This window comes from Enoplosus armatus, chromosome 20 (genome assembly GCF_043641665.1).
Source record: "Enoplosus armatus isolate fEnoArm2 chromosome 20, fEnoArm2.hap1, whole genome shotgun sequence".
In the NCBI taxonomy this organism is placed as follows: domain Eukaryota; kingdom Metazoa; phylum Chordata; class Actinopteri; order Centrarchiformes; family Enoplosidae; genus Enoplosus; species Enoplosus armatus.
Window position 1 is genome coordinate 8,173,818 of NC_092199.1, and position 19,893 is coordinate 8,193,710.

Consider the following 19,893-nt stretch of genomic DNA (forward strand, 5'->3'; position numbering starts at 1 on the left):
GAGAAAAATGATCTCCTGTAGCCCTGCAGTGTGGCTCCAGACCCCCGAGAGTCCAGTTAGGACCCAACAGGCATGAGTGGGGCTGACTGAGCTGAGCCAGGACACCAGGCTGGTCCTGGTCCCCTCCCAGTCCCCTTCATAATGGAGGGTGTTGAGCTGTCCAAAAGTGATTAGCATGAGGGAGCCTCTGGCTGATTAAATAATGGGGAAATACACAAACCCTGTGTGTTATAATGTTGTTTTTGCATTTTGTATTTAAAGAAACTTCAACTGCTGGTAAAACAAATCTTATATGTCGAAACTGACTTTTGGTAGGATGAGTCTGATATTGTTTTATTTGTGTAAAAACAAAAAATGTTCTTTCCAGCTTTGTCTCCTTAAAACTGTCACTTAGGGAAGTGGAAAGCCACCTATAATGGCTCTCCATCTATCCATCCATAAATGATAGCTGAATATTAAAGGAGTACTCAGCTGAAAACATCACAATACTCACCCCCCTGCAGCCTTGAAAAAAGGCTCTGAAAAGTTATTAGCTTTCTGCTTTGTGAAAAATGGCACTCGTAGTTTACACTACTAAACACACCACTTCTGTGCCACACTAGTGCCAGCTCAGAAGCTCCAATGGAAGTAGTGTAATTAGCAATTAATTGGCAAAGCTATAACTGTTTGGAAAATATTCAACAATGCGGATCAACGGCGGAGAAGTGGATTATGCAGCAGGAATGGTTTGAGAAGTTTCTATGGAGGTTTAAATGAATTTATTTTTTTCGGGCCATGACTCTGGGTCACTATTAGAATTGTAACTTCAGTGAATTGTCCATCATGAGGGAGCAAACAATTAACTTTTCATAGTCCATAGAAACTCTTCAGACCTATCCTGCAGGATAAAGCACTTCTCCACCACCGATACATTTCATCAGTATGGTCCAAATAAATCACTGAATGTGGCACAGCTTCAGAGCAAAGTGGAGGTGACCCTGGTGTTTAGCTCTGTTGTGTTGATCCTGAGTGTTTGAAACATACAAAACATATGGATCAATGGCGGATACGTTCCTACAGATGTGGTGATACACTTTGACACTTTTTTCCAGGCCTACAGGCGTTCAGTTTTTGATACTTAAAAGACAGATTTTCGGTGGAATGCTCCTTTAACCACAGCCATACCATTCCAATATTTGATACTAGTACATTGTTTGAGTTGTATTAAAACATCGGAGTTGCTTATTCGAGCTTGATGAAATATTCAAGCTGCAGCACTTAGTCCCATGCAGGCAGTTACTGTAAATAGAAAAAAATGTACATAATATCCTGAAGCATACATATACAAGTATCTTGTGGAAAAGACAAATATGCAGTGCTTGGATGCATCAGTGAAAGTCTGGCTTCTCTGGGAAGGTGCATCCGACCCGTCTGATGATGACGTTGGCGGCGTAGTGTCCGGCCCGGATACACTCCTCCAACGCATGCTCTTGGACCAACGCAGAGAGGAATCCTGGGCAGACAGAAGAGCAGAGGTCAACCTGTAACCATGCATCAGCTCCAAAATGATGGGGAGCAGTAATGTGAGCCAGGTACTAATGGATTTCTGGAAAAAAGGGACAATGCTGCTTCATCCTCAACAGGACCCCAAATGGTGACTGTTTTATGTGGTGCTATGATAAGCTCATACAGAGTAAAAACAGCAGGCGAAATGTCACGTTGATATAATCTGGAGACATTACTGTGTTGCATAGTTGGTCGGTATCAAAGGTTAATTGGGAATGCACACAGAAATCAAGCTGTGTGGAAGATGATTTTCATGCCGTACCTCCCACAAAGGCGTCTCCCGCTCCGTTCGTGTCCACAATATCGTTCTGGTCGATGTCCAAAACAGGGAACATGGTCGCCCTCTCACCTGTGGTCAAGACACAGGAGGGCTGTTAATTAAAGTTGAACACCAGTGTTTTGGTGTATTACTTCTTTGACTGTAACTTGATATATAAAAAAAAGGTCATTTCACACAGCAAGGCTTTGTTTTAATTGGGAGTAGTTGGTCATTTCATTTTAGCACTTCAGCATGCTAGTTTTTGGCTACTTCATGACACGTAAAATGGAGGATAATGACTCACAGTACATACAGTGTGTACTACATAATTATTGTTGAGTAACAGCTCAAAGCTAGTCATCAAGGATTGCCATTAGCAATCCATTAGCATTATCATTTAGCTCAAAGCAGCCTTACAGAGTTGCTAGCATGCCTATAGTTTGACTAACAGTCCAAAATCCAAACATATTTAGTTTACAAAGATTTAAAACAGAGAATATCAGCAAATCCTAGCATTTGAGAAGCTGTAGTCAGTGAATGTTTGCCATTTTTGCTAGATAAATGGACAAATGGCTTATTGAACTATCGTTTCAGCACAAATAACTAGGTTATAATTAGACGTTAAACTAAGGGACAACTTCTGTAAATAAAATACTGCAATGTGCTGCAGTGGCTTGAATAAATGCTCCAAAAGCAACAGATGATCAAATGCAAAAACTCTCAACATCTCTAACGCTTTAGGTGAGTGCTCTGATAAATTAAAAACAATGCAAGAACAGTTACTGTAAGTCCTTTCAGTTCAAAACAGAACCCAATAAATGAGGGTCTCTTTATTATCTTCAGTGGATTATATTGCTTCAATTATCAGTAGCATATGCACTTCAAAGAGACTTCCAGTTTAAAGGAGAGGCGGGGGGTGGGGGGGGGGGGGAACAAAAATCTACCAGATGACAAAGTCTAGAGGTGTAGAGTGACATTAAATCAGCAACTTATGTCAGAACAATCTAAACCACACACACAATCTTCAAACAATCCGAGGGCTCTGGTGCCGACGTGAACCTTCAAAAAGGTGCAGGAGACAAAAGACTGACATGTGGATAAAAGGAACACGAGGAGGCTGACAGACCTCTTATTGAGAAAAAAAGGTTGGAGTTTAAGGAGAACATGAGAAAAAAAACTACAAAAAAGTTGTTTAATGAGGCTCCCTGCTAATCTAACAATGGCTCACAGAATATCTGCGCTGCAGATAAGACACCCCACCTTATTCATTTCTGAATACATTTCTGCCATTGTCCTACAGGGCAAAAGATACACAACTCGCAGCGGAGCATATGCTCAACACATGATGTCAAGGAAATGACTGTAATACACCAACTGTGAGAGAAACTCCATCAAGTTGTGGTTGAAAAATGACATCTTACAGTGCCAACTGTGACTGTATTACAGGTCAGGTACCAAACATTTATCAGATAAAGAGTTAGAGTGTGTTTTCATAATGACACATTTCCTCTTTTAAAGGAAAGCAGGTGATTGTCACTTTGATAATAAATTATAATAAGACAAGAATCCTTTTAGGATCGGGTAATTAGTAGCATAACGACTTTGCTTAATTAATGCCACAGATGAAGCTGGAGAATCCTCCTCCCTGTTGAAACGATTAAGTGTAAAGGAAAATGTGCTAACAATAAATTACTGTTTGTCAGTTATTCCACAGTCGAGAAACTCAAGTCATTAGATGTGGTCGTGCTTGTGCGACGGACTTTGAGGCGGATAAAACCGGATGCTTTAAAATTTGAAGCTGCTGCACTTGTTCAGCACAGGTTCTGCAGTTCATTAGACCCAAGAAATCAAATATAAATAACTGTGTTCACAGTAGTTGAAACAAACGGTTACTCTCTCCAGTGTGGGTGGTAGAGGAGGAGTCGGGTCTTATTAGTTTGCAACCAGGTAACCTCTCACATGAAGCGACGCTCTTTGTCTTTGTGATAACACGACATCCAGAGGTGTCAGAAATCTTTGAATTTGTTAGACCTATTGCTATGTTGTGGCAATTAACAGTTCTGGATCTGGATCCTTTGAATACACTGGGAATTGATTGTACTTTAACATGCACTGGGCTGTTCTTTTTTTCCTCTGCTGTGTCTTATTAGCACTTTGGATTTTATGTTTGTTTTTTTCCTCTTATTTCACTCAACCGGTCCTTCCAGGAAATCGCCATCTTGGCAATGTCGGTCTGTTGGCCTTGTCTAGACAAAACTAGTTCCATTCCCATCAGCCTCAGCTGTACTTTGTGTTTAGTGCTAATTAGCAAATGTTAGCATGCTAACACACTGAACAAGGTCAACATTTCCTGCTAAATATCATGTTAGCAATGTTATTGTGAGCATGTTAGCATGCTGATGTTAGCATTTACTTTAAGTAGTACCGCTGTGCCTAAGTACAGCCTCACAGAGCCACGAGCATGGCTGTAGACTCTTAGTGTTGTTTAAATATCAAGTCAACTTTATCTATATATCCCAAATCACAAATATATCTAAGAGGGCTTTACAATTTGTCCGACATGCAACACCCTCTATCCTTAGGCCCCCTATCACTGCAATTTATTACAAAATAACACAAAGATGGTCACAAAATATGCTGCAATTTTACTTGAAAAGCTAATGCAAAGGGTTAGGATTTTGTCGACAAATCACAATGACACTACTCAGGTACATTTAACTGTCTGTACCTTGATACTTTGGTCCTTTTTGAAAATGACAATACAGACATTTTGTGAACATGTGAATTTGAATTTCAGTACCGAAGAGACATGCTCTTTAACATTTCTGACTGATCGGCTCAATGTGGGCGGCATAATGTTGTTGATGGCATTTACAGAACTTTCTGAGCACTGTTTCTTGAAGGACATCCAACATTTCTCTTCCTTCTATCATCACAGTCAAAGTTTGCACTCTGCTGCTAGGGGAGAGTTCACATAACCTCATCGATGCAAATTATTAAATTTGACTGACATGTTAACTCGGGTTACAGTCCAACAATTCCCCAGTCGTTTGTAACAAAGATCCAATTGGCAAAAATGAGAATAAAAAAAAAAAACACTCCTGCCAAAATACTCTGACTCTGTTGTTACTGGCTTGTACAACGTCTGAAAACATCACTTTGCTGAACTCACTTCACATTTCGCTGTAATGAGATCGGCAACATTATTTTCAATCAGTAAAACTCTGCTGTGCTTCTTTTTTTAAACACTAACATACTCTTGTTCCTAGAGTTGGTTTGACAAAATGAGTGAAGCAGCAGATTGCCGGTGAATACGTGGGAGAGTAGTATGGCTGTGCTTTGACAGGTAACCTGCAACAGAGAAAAAAAATCAAAGGAATTCAAATACTTCTTTCGAATAAGCTATAATTGTGTGTTAATTCACTCTTCATAATTTCCTCATTACAACTCTTGAATGGTGGTGATTAAACTTAAGAAATTCTTTCAACAGGCGTCTCTTTGAAATGAGTATCAATTAAGTCCTTTATTATTGGCTATTCTTTTTAACAATGCCAATTCACAGCACAACACTGACTGAGAAAATGCTCTCCTTTAAAAAAAACTGTACATGCAAATAAGACGATCTCGGCTTTATTGGAAAATGAGCATATGGAGCGCTGTTCTGACTCTGAAATTATTACACGCTTCCCTTGGTTGTGTTCCAGCACTCACTATTGTTGCTTTGACAGAAAGCAGGTAGATCAAATAGTTGGCGGGTCATTAAAATTAACTTTGATCCTGTCACACTGTATCATCTACACAAGTAAGACAATTAATGCACCATTTTAAATACCGAGCCACTAAGTGACTGGGAATTACACATGACTATTTAGCTAAAAGGCAGGAGCTAAAGTAGAGTTTAAGTACAACATCTTCATGTGAGAAAACTTCCCCGAGAATACTTCTTCTGGAATGTTTCCTGTTGCGTTTCAGCCAAACTCTGAGCCTCGGAGAGGAAAACAACGTTACCGCTTTCTTGGCAAACGCGACAGGTTAGGAGCGAGTTGACATTCAATCTGTTCCCCAATCATAACCAGCATCTTTGTTCACAATTGAGTTAGAAAAAAAATATACATATGCCTGTAATTACTGTAACCACAGGCAAAAGATCATCGCCAACCAATATCCTTTCAGGGAGACATGAAAGAAAACACTTCAACGTGAGATGCCAAGGGAGAAGAGAGGTGGGCCTTCCTCATAGCGCAGGATGTTAATTGATTTAGTCTATCGTGAAGTAAAGAACATAAACATCCCGCTTTTTACACGCTATTAAGACGTCTTAAAAGTAGATCTTTCAATTATTCTGCAACGTTTAAGCTATTGTACCTTTGGAGAGAATGACAAAACCTGAGAGAAAAGAGCCTTTTGCCTTGTAGTCAGTATTCCCTCCTCAGTCTACCTCATGTGATTAACATGTATAGATCAGGTCCCTTTTTTTTCCGGAGTTGAAATCTGCCTGCTTGGCCCCCTTGAGAGCCCTAAACCTCACAGAGGAGCCGAGTCAGGCTTTATCAAATCCTTATCAGCGATTAGAGCAGCGACCCCCGCTGAATGATCGTTTATTAGATCTCCTCACCGTTACGGTTCAGGGCACAATGATCTTAATTACTGCTTTAATGGGTGTATAAGCAAAAGCCCAGTGTAGTTCAGCAGTGTCAGTGGCAGCTAAATAAAGGGCCATTTCCCCTGCTCCAAGCTCTTAAAAGGCACGTCTGAAGCGGTGGTGTGATGAAAGGCTCCAAATGAAGGGCAGGGAAAAAAAAACAATAACAAATTGACATCTCTTTTTGGAGAATTATACCACGGGGGAAGGCATTCTCCCATCCTTAATCACTATAAAATGGTTTAACATGACATGCAGAGGCTGGCAAATGATCAAATCCTGACAGGAGGACAAATTGCAAACAAAATGAGAGATCAAGTTTATTAGAGCGCCGCCTCTGGGAAATGAAAATCTTTAATTCTCTTTTTACATTGACATTTATTTGGCTGGCATGAATAGCGATGTTCTCACACGCACACACACACACCAATTCTGCTGCTACCGAGACTACTGTAACTGCTCCACTGCAATGATAGCACAGTCAATGACATTTATCATGTTTGCCTTTGTAGATGACATCTGAAACACATTGTCTTTCATCCCGCCTGCATTCATCATGTATTTTATATAAAGTTCACAGCGGCGCGCAGCTCTGCCTTCATGCAGGAGCAATGAGAGACGCAGCCAGGAATTATCCATCACCTCCAGCACAATGGATGGATTCTTGTTCTTTTTAACTGACGGGCTTCTGCTTAAAGATTTCATTTCAAATTCTCATGAAAGGAAATGCACTTCCAGGTATTCTACTTTGAAAATGTATGCGGCCAGTTCGTATTGCCCTTAGGAGTGGAAGGCAGTTCACTGCACTCAACATCAATTAGACTTTTTTATGTGTTATTTTGCATACATTTGGCACATCGTGACATATATTGTTATTCCAAAAATATTCTTATTAATGTTGTGATATCAACTTGAACCATATCATGCAGTTTTACAACTAAGCACAGAGAAGATACCATCCACCAGATATCTTAGATATGAAGCAACATTAGCATTCATTTAGAGTTGGGTTTATGTCCAATATTCACTCTCCTTTTAGCTCTGTTTTTGTTCTCCGCCCACTGCTGAGGGATATATCCGGCTCTTTAGCTGCTAAACGCTTTACCATGTGGTTGCTAACGTCGTCTGTCTGCTGTTTGTTGGGCAGGCAGTATATAGTGGGTTTATCAGAGCTTTATCGTTGAAAACAGCTGCCTGCTGCGGCCGTAAACAACACTGATGAGAATGAACCAAAACAGTAAAGTCATGCGCCATAAAACCAAAAAAAGAAGCTAAAAACCTTTGCAGAGCTGGGGAGGACTGCAGAGTCGGGTAATAATTCGGTGGGTTCATCGCTAAAAGCGTCATCTTTCAAATTACAGTTATTTTATCAATTGTTAATATAAAAATATTGATCACAGCCACTTTAACCTTTATTATACCAAGACAGTCTCGACACAGTCCTGGCAAAAATGGCGGCACAGTTTACACACAAAAAAATACAGAATAGACACGTTTAATTATTGATTGTTTAATAATGCCATCAGTGACATACTGTACAAAGCTTCAGCTCGTAAATACTCTTGCCAGCGGTATGGTACTGAGGACACTGGACACATGTGAAGAGTGTCCTGCAGTGCTAACCGTCCTGCTGTAGCTGTGCTTCTCTGCAGTCCCCAGTGATGAGTGATATGCTGGAGTCTTTACCTGAGGCCATCTCTCCCCGTGCACGACTAGTCTGAACTGCAAGGGCAACGAGGAGAGACGCCCTGTGGCTCCAAACAAAGGCAAAGGCTCCCAGCAGTAATCGGAAACTATCGTCTCTCCACACACCGCTTAAACCTGCAACCCCGGCTCAGTTATGATGACACTGCCTTTTAATGTCCCACTAACAAATATGCCCTGAATCAAAAGGAAATTGGATTGATTTAAGGACCAACACTGTCAACCCTCTCCTCAAGGTCACTCTGCCAGCATTTTGCAGGGGGGGGAAAGGGCAGGATGTAAGAGTTGAAGCATTAAAAATTGCTGAGGACTGGCCTGGAGTCTATCCAAGACAAAGTTAGAAGTACTTCACAAATCAATGCCTGCTCTCTGCATCCCCCACACTTCTTTTATGCTCTGAAATGACAGAATGTAGTGCAAGCATTCTTTTTTTTTTTTTTAACATCTGGTGTCAATATTGCAGGTTAACTTCAAAGAAATTACTGATAGCATTCTGCTCTCTTCAGTCGGTGATCTACCATCTATTTAAGGCTGCATTCTGCCGTTTTAAGATATGAGGTTTAAGTGAAGGGTAAAGATGGCCAAAAGGGGCCAAAGTTGGGACGGCTTCTGGTGGTACTTAAGTGGAAATATGTGCAGATAAGCAGACAAAAAAAAGGGAAACAAAATGGCCTACCAACAGTCGCAACAGTGTCGTCTTTGCCCTGGGTGAAGACCACCACTCGCTGCCTCTTCGTGTTCTCCTTGGGGAGGTTTTGGGTCTTCTTCGCAATCTCCGCAATGTCATCTGTCTGTAAAAAAAACCCCAAAACACCAGACCGCTGGGTGAGTATGTTAAGTTGAATGAATGCATCATGAAGAGCAATTTCTGAGGAGTTAATCAAAGATCACAAGTGTGGCTGAGAGAGGTCAGATTTCTCCAATCCTGGCAGATGGATCAAGTGATAATGAAACCAGATGGGCTGTGAAACCGTTTTCAGAAAAAAGATCAATAGGAGCGCTCGATGATGTTTCCATGCAGTTACAGGAGAGCTGTAAAATATTAGAATGTCATATTCCCTAAGTGAGATGAAAATAAGCGTGTGAAGATATGCTGTTGTCAGATAAAGCTACTTCAGCGAGCTGAAGGGATAGCTGGTGCGTGTACTGTATCATTCTCTTCCTAAAACAGGCCATCTCTCCTCAGCATCTGCACAGAATGGATATTCTCGCCTGGAGACGACAGAACTCTCCGGAGTGCTTGCCTTTGATCATGAGAGGGATAAAAAAACCCACACCTGTCAGTGCTACTTTATTATTAACTCATCATGATGTACTATGAGCAGGTGGAATGTCTTTATCGCCGTCTCGCAGTGGGGTGGACTCTGCTTTTCCATAATACAGCACACTGAGGAGCTAGCATTAAGGGTCGAAGACGCCTTTAGCATCTGTATCAAAGCTAACACTCAAGCACCTTCAGGGCGAGCAAATACTGTGGTTATGGGAGTAATCAGAGAGATAGGCTCCAATACCACCAGCCACACTGGCTCACTCAAACCAATGAGCTTTTACACCTCTAAATGCTTCCCAAATGTCCTTTAATCAGCCCTGAGAGGTCCGGGGAGACCCTGGGCCGAGGAAAAATGGGTGTAACACTCTAAGTAAGTGCTAATGGTGAGGTTAATACAGAGGCTGTTAGCAGGCGATGGTGAAAAAAAAAGGCAATTTGTCACTGTGACTGGATGTAACCACAAGCACTCCTCCAGACAACCGCACAAGGCTTCGGCACATTGTCACCCTTCGGTTTTATGTTCGCCGACATAAAAAAGGCGCTCTACTCAGGTTCAGGAGCTAAAAGGTTCTAAGGGCCAGAGGTGGTGGGGTAAGCATCATGGCTGTTGAGCAGGGCAAGCTACACTCACATAAACACACATTATCACAAACACAGACAAACTTTTTTCCTGGCAGAAACACTTACCTGACTTAAATTCCTACGGCAAACAAAATGCAGAAAAATAACGTAAGTACATAACAAATGAATTGACAAATGATTTGGTCAATTTAGTTTACAGCTGACGAATGGCAATATTTACGATTGTACGGCAATTGACATGAATCAACAAACCGTGAAATATAAAAGCTTTACAGTGGTGCTAAATTGTGTTTCTGTGTTGAAGCCAGCGAGAAAGTGATCATCTCCACTGCAGGCAGTTTGAGAAAACACAGCCAGGGAAAGATTCAATTAGAGCTGCGATGCAGATAGTTCTTTGAGCATTTAAAGGAAACAGATCACAATCAGGCGACTGTGTTCAGATCTGCTGATTGCTGTTTTGGAGAGGAGAAGCTTTTTTATCTTGTATTTACACTGAAGAAGTCTTTTTTGTTAGTCACCCATAATGTGATAACAGTGTTTCAGAATTCATTAAAAATGCATCATGCAGCGTTTTTGGGCAAGATATTCACAACTGGGCAGCAACTACAGCAACACCCAATTATAGAATAATAAATATAATAAAATGAAGTGCCACACTGACTAATTAAATGGAGTTTAAATTAACTTCACTGGCCTTAAAAGAATCAAACTTGTACATGGGGTTTCTGACTGCAGTTACCACTTTGTTGTTTTTCAGATGTTTAGTGTAAATTGGACAGAACAACTAGAATAAAACAAAGTATTTTCTGTGCTACAAACTGGATGATAATTCTCAGTTTTTGTTTATTGGCTAGTAGAATCACATTATAATGTCTAATTAATTACACCAATTAATGGAGGAGAATTCATTGAATTTAACAAGATCCACTTACTGGAAATTTGTCCGGAGCTTTCAACCACATCTCGTGACCTCCATCAGAGGATGGAGTTTGCTCGGTTGTCATGGAGACGGTTCATTTGGTTTTACGTAATGTCGGTCACATGATAACAGGTGGTCGGATCTGACGCAAGAGACCAAACAAACAATCTCCGTGACAACTGAGCAAACTCCCTCTGCTGATGAAAGCCACAGGGTATGTCTGGCAGGAAGTGGAGTCTTTTGTCAAACTAAAGATAATGAATCTTGAAGCTTGTGATTTTTGATTATAGTATGTGACTTTCCACACACTTCACATATTGTACATTAGGGTTGGAAAAATATCCTTATTATACTGATTATAGCAGGGTTGTTCTGCTCATACTCATAATATATATTATACTGCATTGTGTATGTGTGAATGACAAACTTCCTCCAATAATACTGCTGTAACAATGCAACTGTTATTTTCTGCTACTGTATACTGCATATATATTTATTAATATTTTGAAGACTCAGTCAAAGACAGTCAAATTGTCATCAGAAAGTGACAAGAAAAAAAAAAAAGACAACTGCGAACCATCTAGAAATGCAGTAAGTAGAGTACACACCACTGATTTTATCGAAGAAATCACATTCATCCAATGCAATTTCGCAGAGTGTTCTGGCAAATCAGGTTGACATGGAAAATGTCAAAGAATTGTAACTACTAGGAGAGTCTACACTTTGCCCTTTGTGTATTTTTTTTCCATGTGAGGCCCCCCTCCATCACTACTAGCCACCCCCCTGCACCACCCCCTCCCTCTTTTCCTGCCTTCATCCCTTCTCCTCTCTTAAACCTGTCACTGCCATCAGGATTGCATTTCTATTCCAGTCACGTTGATCACACCGTTAGTGATTCTGGATGACAATTATTCACACAGTGCAGAGCCATATTCAAGGCAGCTCTACCTTTGAAAGAGAGAAGGCACTTAAAATACCTGAGCCCATTTGAAAAACTCACACACACACACACACACACACACACCAGGCTATTTGTTGTTTTGATTTCATATTTAAAAAGCAGCGCGAGGAATATGCAAAATACAAGCAAAATTTAGACCGATTCATTTTACACTTAAGAGGCAGCCCCACTTTGAAACACATAGTGTACATTCTATGGGGTAACAAGCACTGTAATTTACATTTCCATAATCTAAAACCACAGGTGGCTGTAATTTGGTTATTAAAAGACTACAGTGTGATTCAGTGTAAAGCAGTGAAGGGAAGACATACAGTATCATCCCTGAGTGCAATGAAGATAATGAGGAGGCTTTTTAACCAGGCAACCTGATGAGCCCCAAGCCTGCAGAGAAAGGCTTGAAACCATGCCCAACTTCTCAGCTTCCCAAGAGGCTTTTCAAAATTCAATAAATAACATCTGTAGGCGATGTTGGGTGCAGACCTAGCAGAGTGCGTCATAACAGAGAGCTGGCTGAACAAAGAAACCATGACGACTGCCAGGTTTCCATAGCAACTGCTGCAAGGCCTGGAGAGTATAATAGCACATCAATCACTGTCCAAAAAGAACTTCATTATCAGCAAAAATAAACCTTTAGGATCTGTTTAGTGTGCAATTGCTGGTCAACTCACCTCAAAGCCCAGCTCTTTGGCGAATGTGGCCGCCTCCTAGAAAAGAAAAAAAAAACACACACACACACACACACACACACACACACACACACACACACACAAATGAGCAGTTAATTACAGAGTCACAAACAGAGCACAATGTCACACCCCAGATGTGAAGTAAAGACATCTCGCTTGCCTCCGCTCCTCACATGTGCGGCCATGTCACTTGAGAGTAAGTAACCTGAGTTAGTGTGGCTCTGCCAACTCCTGATTTAATAGGCATGCAGCCCACCCATTTAATCTATTGCCCCACTTCATCTCGTCTTACCACGGCATCATGAGATAACACCCCGTCAGCCTCCAGCCATGAAACCACCACTGAAACCATGAATATGTGCTGGTATGTGGGAATCCCCGACACTGCAGGAATTCAACACTCACTATATGTTTCTTTCGTCTCCGAACAGGTGCACTTTAAAAAGACCCATACCAGAGTTTATGCAAGTTTATGCTCCGTAACTACAAATCATGTAACACTTATGTCAAATATATGATGTAGTTTTAAATTCTGAGATTTCGTTTTTACCATTTCAGGCAGCCGTTGATTTCTCACCCAGCATAGGGAACATCAAATGTGCATTAGAAGGTACAATTCTACATCTTTTGCATTTTTACACAACCCAAGTTTTCTTCCATTTGATTTTCATATTGTATGTATGTTGTAATAGTAGAGAAAATACATCCAAAAATGTAAAACACACCAGCATGGTTTGCAATATGGTTAGCTGTGATGTCCAATTTGTGATTTGTAGTAAAGAGGCCAAAACATGCAAAACCACAGGTAGGAACTGGTGACAGAAGCTGTTGCTTGTCATTTCAGAACGATGTCACAAATCATGACAGACAACCTTGTGCACTAAATTCACTTTTGACCCCAGACGGGGCAATAAGTTGATGCTATGATTCTAAATAATCCAATTATCTGCAGAAGGGGGGCTGGTATTTGTGTGACCTTGGGGAGAGGTTGACAACCTGGTCCTCAAACAGAAGGGGAGGAGATGACATGGAACAATAAGGTTACCGATCCCTGGAGGAAAGCCTCATGGCTCTCTGCCTTGGATCAACATCACAGTGCCAGCAATATGTCAATTCATCAACCCCCCCACACACTCCTTCAACACACACAGAGGTTGAGAGGCTAGTCAATTAGCTTCTGTAGCCAAGAAGCAGTTTTATAATGAGTAAAGATGAGTAGTACTTTCTTTTCTCCTCCTTTTTTCTCACATTTGTTTTCATTTATTTACAACCACATATTGACTTCTCTCCTCAGGAACGTTCCATCACCAACCAGCATGAGGCATCTCGCAGGGACTCGAGCAGCTTGGAAAACGTCTTGTCAAAACAGTGATATTTCATCTCAAAGCATTTAAAAAAGACACATGAATGAAGGCTGGAATAACAATGGTGCTGTTGAGCGGTACATGCCTCTATCTCACCCTTCGTCTCTCTCTAGTTAGCAGCTATAATATTTGTGAGAAAAGCCTTTCGAGAGAGTGTGGGTGTTAGAAGAAAAGATAATTTAAGCGATGTCTATGAGCCACATGTGTACAGCGTAATCCCTTTCAGGAATTTATTAATTTCTATGAGCTGTTATGAATGCCAACATCAAAAATATTTGGTAGTGTAAGCTCAGCTAAACCTAATGTATTGGTATGATAAATACTGTACGGTGGTAAATATGCAATTACCGGGACTACACAGGCAAGCCAATAAAACTGAAACGATAAGCAATAAAAGTCATAATTCCTTAAGGGGCTTACGGCATTAATATTCAAAAATCTTATGTTTCAGGCTGTGTATGTTTCACATTTGACGTGTGCTGTTTTGGTATGTTGCGGTAGACGCTTTTCAAATGACGGTCCATGTGCTTCTACAGCTGTCGCAACAATGACAAGTGCTTCGAGTGACATCTGGGCAAAATCCTCTCGTGCTCAAAAAAGCATCTCGTTTGTTCGGAGATTGCTGTGATTGCATGCTCGCCTTTGATGATCCGCTCCGAGTCTGATTCCGAAGGAGAGAGGACTGTTTCAGATTTCGGGGGCCCATAAGTTCTCCTCCTTCTGCTCCTCGGGCAAACAAGGTAAAAGATAACAAGGCGGGCTGAGTGCATGAGCCCTCTGCAGCCATAGTTAGTATAAAGCTATCAGAATGTGTGAGATGTTGCTGCTGTCAGAGGCTTAAACAGTCAAAGGGATATTTTTAGAGAGCTTAAGCTAATAATCCAGAGCCCAGTCAGGGGGGCGGGAGTCTACAATATCTTGCCAAGCAAAATGAAAGAGGAAATACACACTTCATGCAAAGGGCAGTTTTCACACTTTGTTTTCCTGACACAGTATGTGGGTATTCTCGGTATGCTGTATAGACTTTATTTTCCTCCTTTTAATGAAGATTATTTGCTCAATCTGCATTCACTTTTTATCTAATACCTTCTCATAAATAGAGGAGCATTCAGGGTTCTGGAGGTAAAAACCCTATTCACTTTTTCACAGATTATGTTGGGTGACTTGGGGCACTTCTGAGGCTTGGATAGACACAAAACTCTTCCTGTTGAATCATCAGTACAAACAAAGAGAAACTTTGTTAAAATTCTGGTTGATGATAACAAGCCAAAAGGCACAAGACTGTGTGTATAAAAACACGAGGAGAGAACTCAACTACAACTCCCAGTGAGCATAGTGGTTAAGACACATTCAATCGCTGAGCTTAAAATTTGGTAAACTGTGCTGTTAAATGGCTGCAGAAGTTAGAAATTACACATCGCTCTGTAGCAAAAGCTGCTGAAGCTCATAAGTACTGGCGTATTTACAGCAATTCAGCAATCCAAACACATAGTAAAATATGATTTATCCGAAGCAAAGGTTAAAGCTGCAAGAGCAAATTTTTTGGCCACTTGGGGTCAGCGAACAAACTACAAGCACAACCCTGACAAATGATCACCTTCTAAGTTGATATGGTGAACTTACTAGCAAACAGTTGCCTACTTACACATCTAATAGACACGGAGCATTCATTTGGAGCCACGTTTCTGTCAATGTAAGCCCACTAGTCACTCTCCTTTTAGCTGTTTTTAGTCTCTACCTACTTCTGAGGGAAATGGCTGGCGCTAAATTATCATATTCACCAGCTAGTCGCTAACTTTTTTCTGTGGGTTCTTCACTACAAGCAACCCCTTTTACACACAAGTAGTCATGTAATCCATTGTTAAATATGGATATATAAAAATATTGCTTATAGCTATTTTAAATATCGCCAATGGACATAACACAATAATAATCCAACCCTACTGTTATATTTTCCTATGGTGCTCATTCATCAGGATCATTCATCATTCATCACTTCTTATTAAAAGAAAACTATTTACTTTTACTTTTCAAAATCCATGGCTCTTTTTTACTCTGCATCTCATAACATACATTTCCTACTGCCCATAATATTTAATGCATGTTTACTCCAAAGCACCGTGGTAGATGAAGAAACCCAAAAGAAAAGAAATTAATAAAACTGAGAAGTCATTGGCTCTCGAGATAAAATATTCCCAGGAACAAACCAAAGCAAGCATTTTGTTTTTTCTCCACTGTGTAACAAGTTGTTGAGCATATGTCACAGCAGGAGTGAGAGTTAAAAAAAAAAATCCAATTTCAGTGTTTCCCAAAGAATCTAAATCAAAGAGCAAACCTCAGTGCTAAGGTTAATAAAAGTTGATAAGCTGAAAAGCGGAACTCCCCCAGGCCATTCAGAAAATAGGCATTTGCTTGACCGTGTGTAGCCTAAGCTGATGCAGAAATTGAATTGTATTTGACATTGTGTTGTGGGGGGGGGGTGGTGGTACTGAGGAGGGTATAGCCCTGACAAGTTATTTACAACAACACCCCTGTTTTCTTCTTCCTTTCTGGGCATTTCAATAAGAGCTCATTTCAAGGACATCAGAGTTTTAAGCCTACAACCATTTAATGGAGACCTGATATATATATATATATCGAATATGCCACATCAAGCTGTGCAAACTAGAGGAGAACAAATGATCAGGTCTGGATAGATCAGTAGGAAATGACAAATCAATTACTGTAGAAGCCTTTTAAACTAAACTGAGCATGACTGGGTCATGACATCTTAAATAATTCAGCCAATTATCACTACTTACAGATATATATAACAATGGCACAGGACATGTTTTCCTCATTCCCTGCATGTAAGCGTAAGACATCACTGAGGCGAGTCAGACAGCTTCCATAAATGCCCAGTAAAAACAACATCTGGCATTCAACTCAAGCGTTTCCAGCCAGATTACTACAGCATACATTACAGGGTGGTGGGCGGGGGCGGAGAATGAATAACTAATCAAGGCGATGGCATCAGTGGGGATTGTTAGTGCCCTTGACTTGGCCTTTGGGTCACAAACATGACTCCTGGATGTCAGGATGCCAGCCCCCAGCACGAGTCGCTGCTGAACAGGAAGCTGCCACCTCAAAGATATGTGGGCTGATAATATGATCATACTAGCTGATAGAACCTCACTCATGCTGGGTGGAGGGAAGGCGGCCGCCTGCTACTGTGCAGGACAGATTAGGAGGAATAAATCACCTGCACCGAGCGCTCCTGTAGCTCCCAGGAGAATGCAGCAATCCTGCTCAAGCATGACATGCCACAAACATGAGGGTAAACACACACAGAGCAACACACTCCAGAGGGGCAGGAGTCACTTTTACTGCCTCTGGGAATTTACTCAACAACAACTGATGGCATCTTACGTTCGTTTTTTTAATGAGCCATTAAGTGGTATGTTTCATCTCTACCAATTTATTTTCTTGCATTCAGGTGTGATCGTACAGGTTCAATAAAGTCTTTTTTTTGTCACATCTGTCATGCACAGACAGTTTAGCCAGATTCCAAACTATGGCATCCTCTAACTCCCAAATGCATTACCTTAAATTTGTCTTCTTATCAGCATTTCTCTCTAAATGTCTTGAAGCTAAATTGTGAAAAAGCACAAAAAAACACAGACTGGCAATTGAGATTTATTTATTTATTTTTTAAATAACTCCATTACTTTCCCCTCTACTTCATACAACTTCGTCCACTGTTCACCAGATGGTGGATTGTTGTGAGATGGAGCATTTACATTTGCAATACCTTCTGCAGCGCATAACATGGTATTCATTTTCAACTTCTGTCAAATCTCTATGCTTGCCTCAGGATATGTTCATTATATAATGCACTGCTGTAAACTCCAATGTCACTTCTGCTTAGAAATGGGGATGTTCCATCATGTTTTTGCCCCCAATCCAAATCCATTAAAATTGAGTATTTGTGGATCTGATTCAATATCTATTTAAATTGTGTATATTTTTGTACATAATACAGCTGCACAATGCACACTTACAGTAAGCCTACATTAAAACTAAATACGTTTGATGGCTGAATAGCTCTGCTTAATGAAAACATAGTCTGCATAATGTTTTCCTATAATATTGTGTGAAATGTCAACCTCTCTTCATCTAAAGCATGAACAAAGAAGTTCATTCGCAGTTTTCAATGGAGAGCTTTGGACAGTTGGTGTTTCTGATGCAAACAATGGAAATGGACTGTGATTTACACAGCCAGGATCAGTCTCAGTCCCGATTCAGGACAACCATTAGAGATGTCCCGAGCCGATCCGGGAATGTTTTAATGGATCGTATTGGCTAAAATAAAGCTGATCAAAATCTGATCCTTTCTTCATTGAATTTTACTGTGTTTTGTGATGCAGTGCTGCTATCCTTTATGACGTCCAGGCTGTACAGCATTTCGCTCGCATGCCAGTGAAAATTCGAGTGTGTGAATGTGGGAGATCAGACACTGAGGTTGGCAAAATGGACAGCTTCGCTAAATTCCAATGCTATTTATGATTAGCAAAGAACAGTGTACAAAACATTCAGGTAACAGCTTCTCATTTTTAGCTTTCACTCGTTAAAATGACAAACGTAGCTGGCTGCAAATCCAACTGTCGCTAATAAATGTTCATGACTGCGTCACATTATTCAAGCTTTCCTTAATATCATATCGATAATTTAAGCTAATAAACGTAATATTTTTGAACCAGTACCTTCAGTATTTGGATCGAGTAGCTTGTTTATAATAAAGTGTTAGATTTAAAGTAGTCTACAGCTGATTTCAATGTGTCAGTCAAATACATGTTTTATCAACATTTAATTAAATATAAGTATTGGATCGGACAGATATCCAATATTGAAAAGGATTCTGATAGGGATCGGGGCCAAAAGAAATTGATCAGGACATCCCTAACAACTTACTTAAAAAATGTACTGCCTGTTCATTTTGGCCTTTGGGGCATACAGTTGATTACAAGTATTTAATGTCACACGCTAAGGAGATGTGTTGTGTTTAAATGAATAGCTATAACGTTTTAATATACAGCAATACAGGGTGTGCAAATTCCTCAGCATTGGTAGTATTGAATTGTGCCAATTCATTAAATATTATTTCAAATTGAACAAAAATCAAGGAAAAAGAAAAAACACTACTCAAACAATAATTGGGTTGAATGTTTCCCTTTAAATCCATTTTGATGATATTTGTCCAAACTTGAAAGCAAGTGCAGGGTTGACCTAAGCTTTCATGTGACCAATTTCAACAGTGCCCTTGCCTGCCAGTCCATTACACACCTCTAGCAGCAGCCTCTGCTCCCATCTATTTCAGTCTGCCTACAAGGGCAGCAGAGAGGTCTCTTAGCAAGCCCACAGGGACGGCAGCAGCACCTACAGCACAGGTCCAAAGGTTAAACAATCGGAAACATGTGCAGTACATAAATATCTCCGCTGATAGCAATCTCAGCATGGGAAAGCAGAGTTTGCATAAGGGGCTCAGAACAGAGGATGTAACCTCAGATAGGGCAGGAGGGAACATGCAGGCATTCAGCCGGTCTGGTGGGGCTAATGGAAGCCGGGGCAGCAGCAGTAGCAGCTTTGTGCTGGGGGGAGTTAGTTATCAGCCTGATGGCCTTATCAGCACTGAGGGCCTCTATCACACATCTCACCTCTGGGCTCTAACAAGGGGTCAGCACACAACGTCAGACTGCCAGAGACCGGCTATCTCTCAGGGAACGACACTGGATGAAGGAAAAATGGTGGATGAACGGGTCTGCTCAACAAGCAGAGCTAATGCAGGAGCTTTTAACTAGTTCTTATAACTAATTCCACTTTATTGTGGAGCTGATTTTAGATTACTTTTACTGGTTATTACATAAACTGGTTAGCTTATGGAAACAATAGTCTCGCCTCTCTTGGTAGTTTGACTCTGGACTC

General features: G+C 40.7%; 1 protein-coding gene across 2 annotated transcripts in view; it reads right to left on the reverse strand.

The window, feature by feature from the left end:
* Positions 1-306: 306 nt before the first annotated feature.
* The window catches only part of LOC139303209 (adenosine kinase-like), a 99,537-nt gene continuing 79,950 nt past the window's right edge, over positions 307-19,893 (reverse strand). For both annotated transcript variants that reach the window (XM_070926945.1, XM_070926946.1), the window contains exons 8-11: positions 12,551-12,586; positions 8,827-8,941; positions 1,808-1,894; positions 307-1,492 (exon numbers count right to left, since the gene is read on the reverse strand). In XM_070926945.1, coding sequence (XP_070783046.1) covers positions 1,368-1,492; positions 1,808-1,894; positions 8,827-8,941; positions 12,551-12,586 — 363 coding nt within the window. In that variant the 3' untranslated portion in view covers positions 307-1,367. The remainder of the gene's footprint in view (positions 1,493-1,807; positions 1,895-8,826; positions 8,942-12,550; positions 12,587-19,893) is intronic.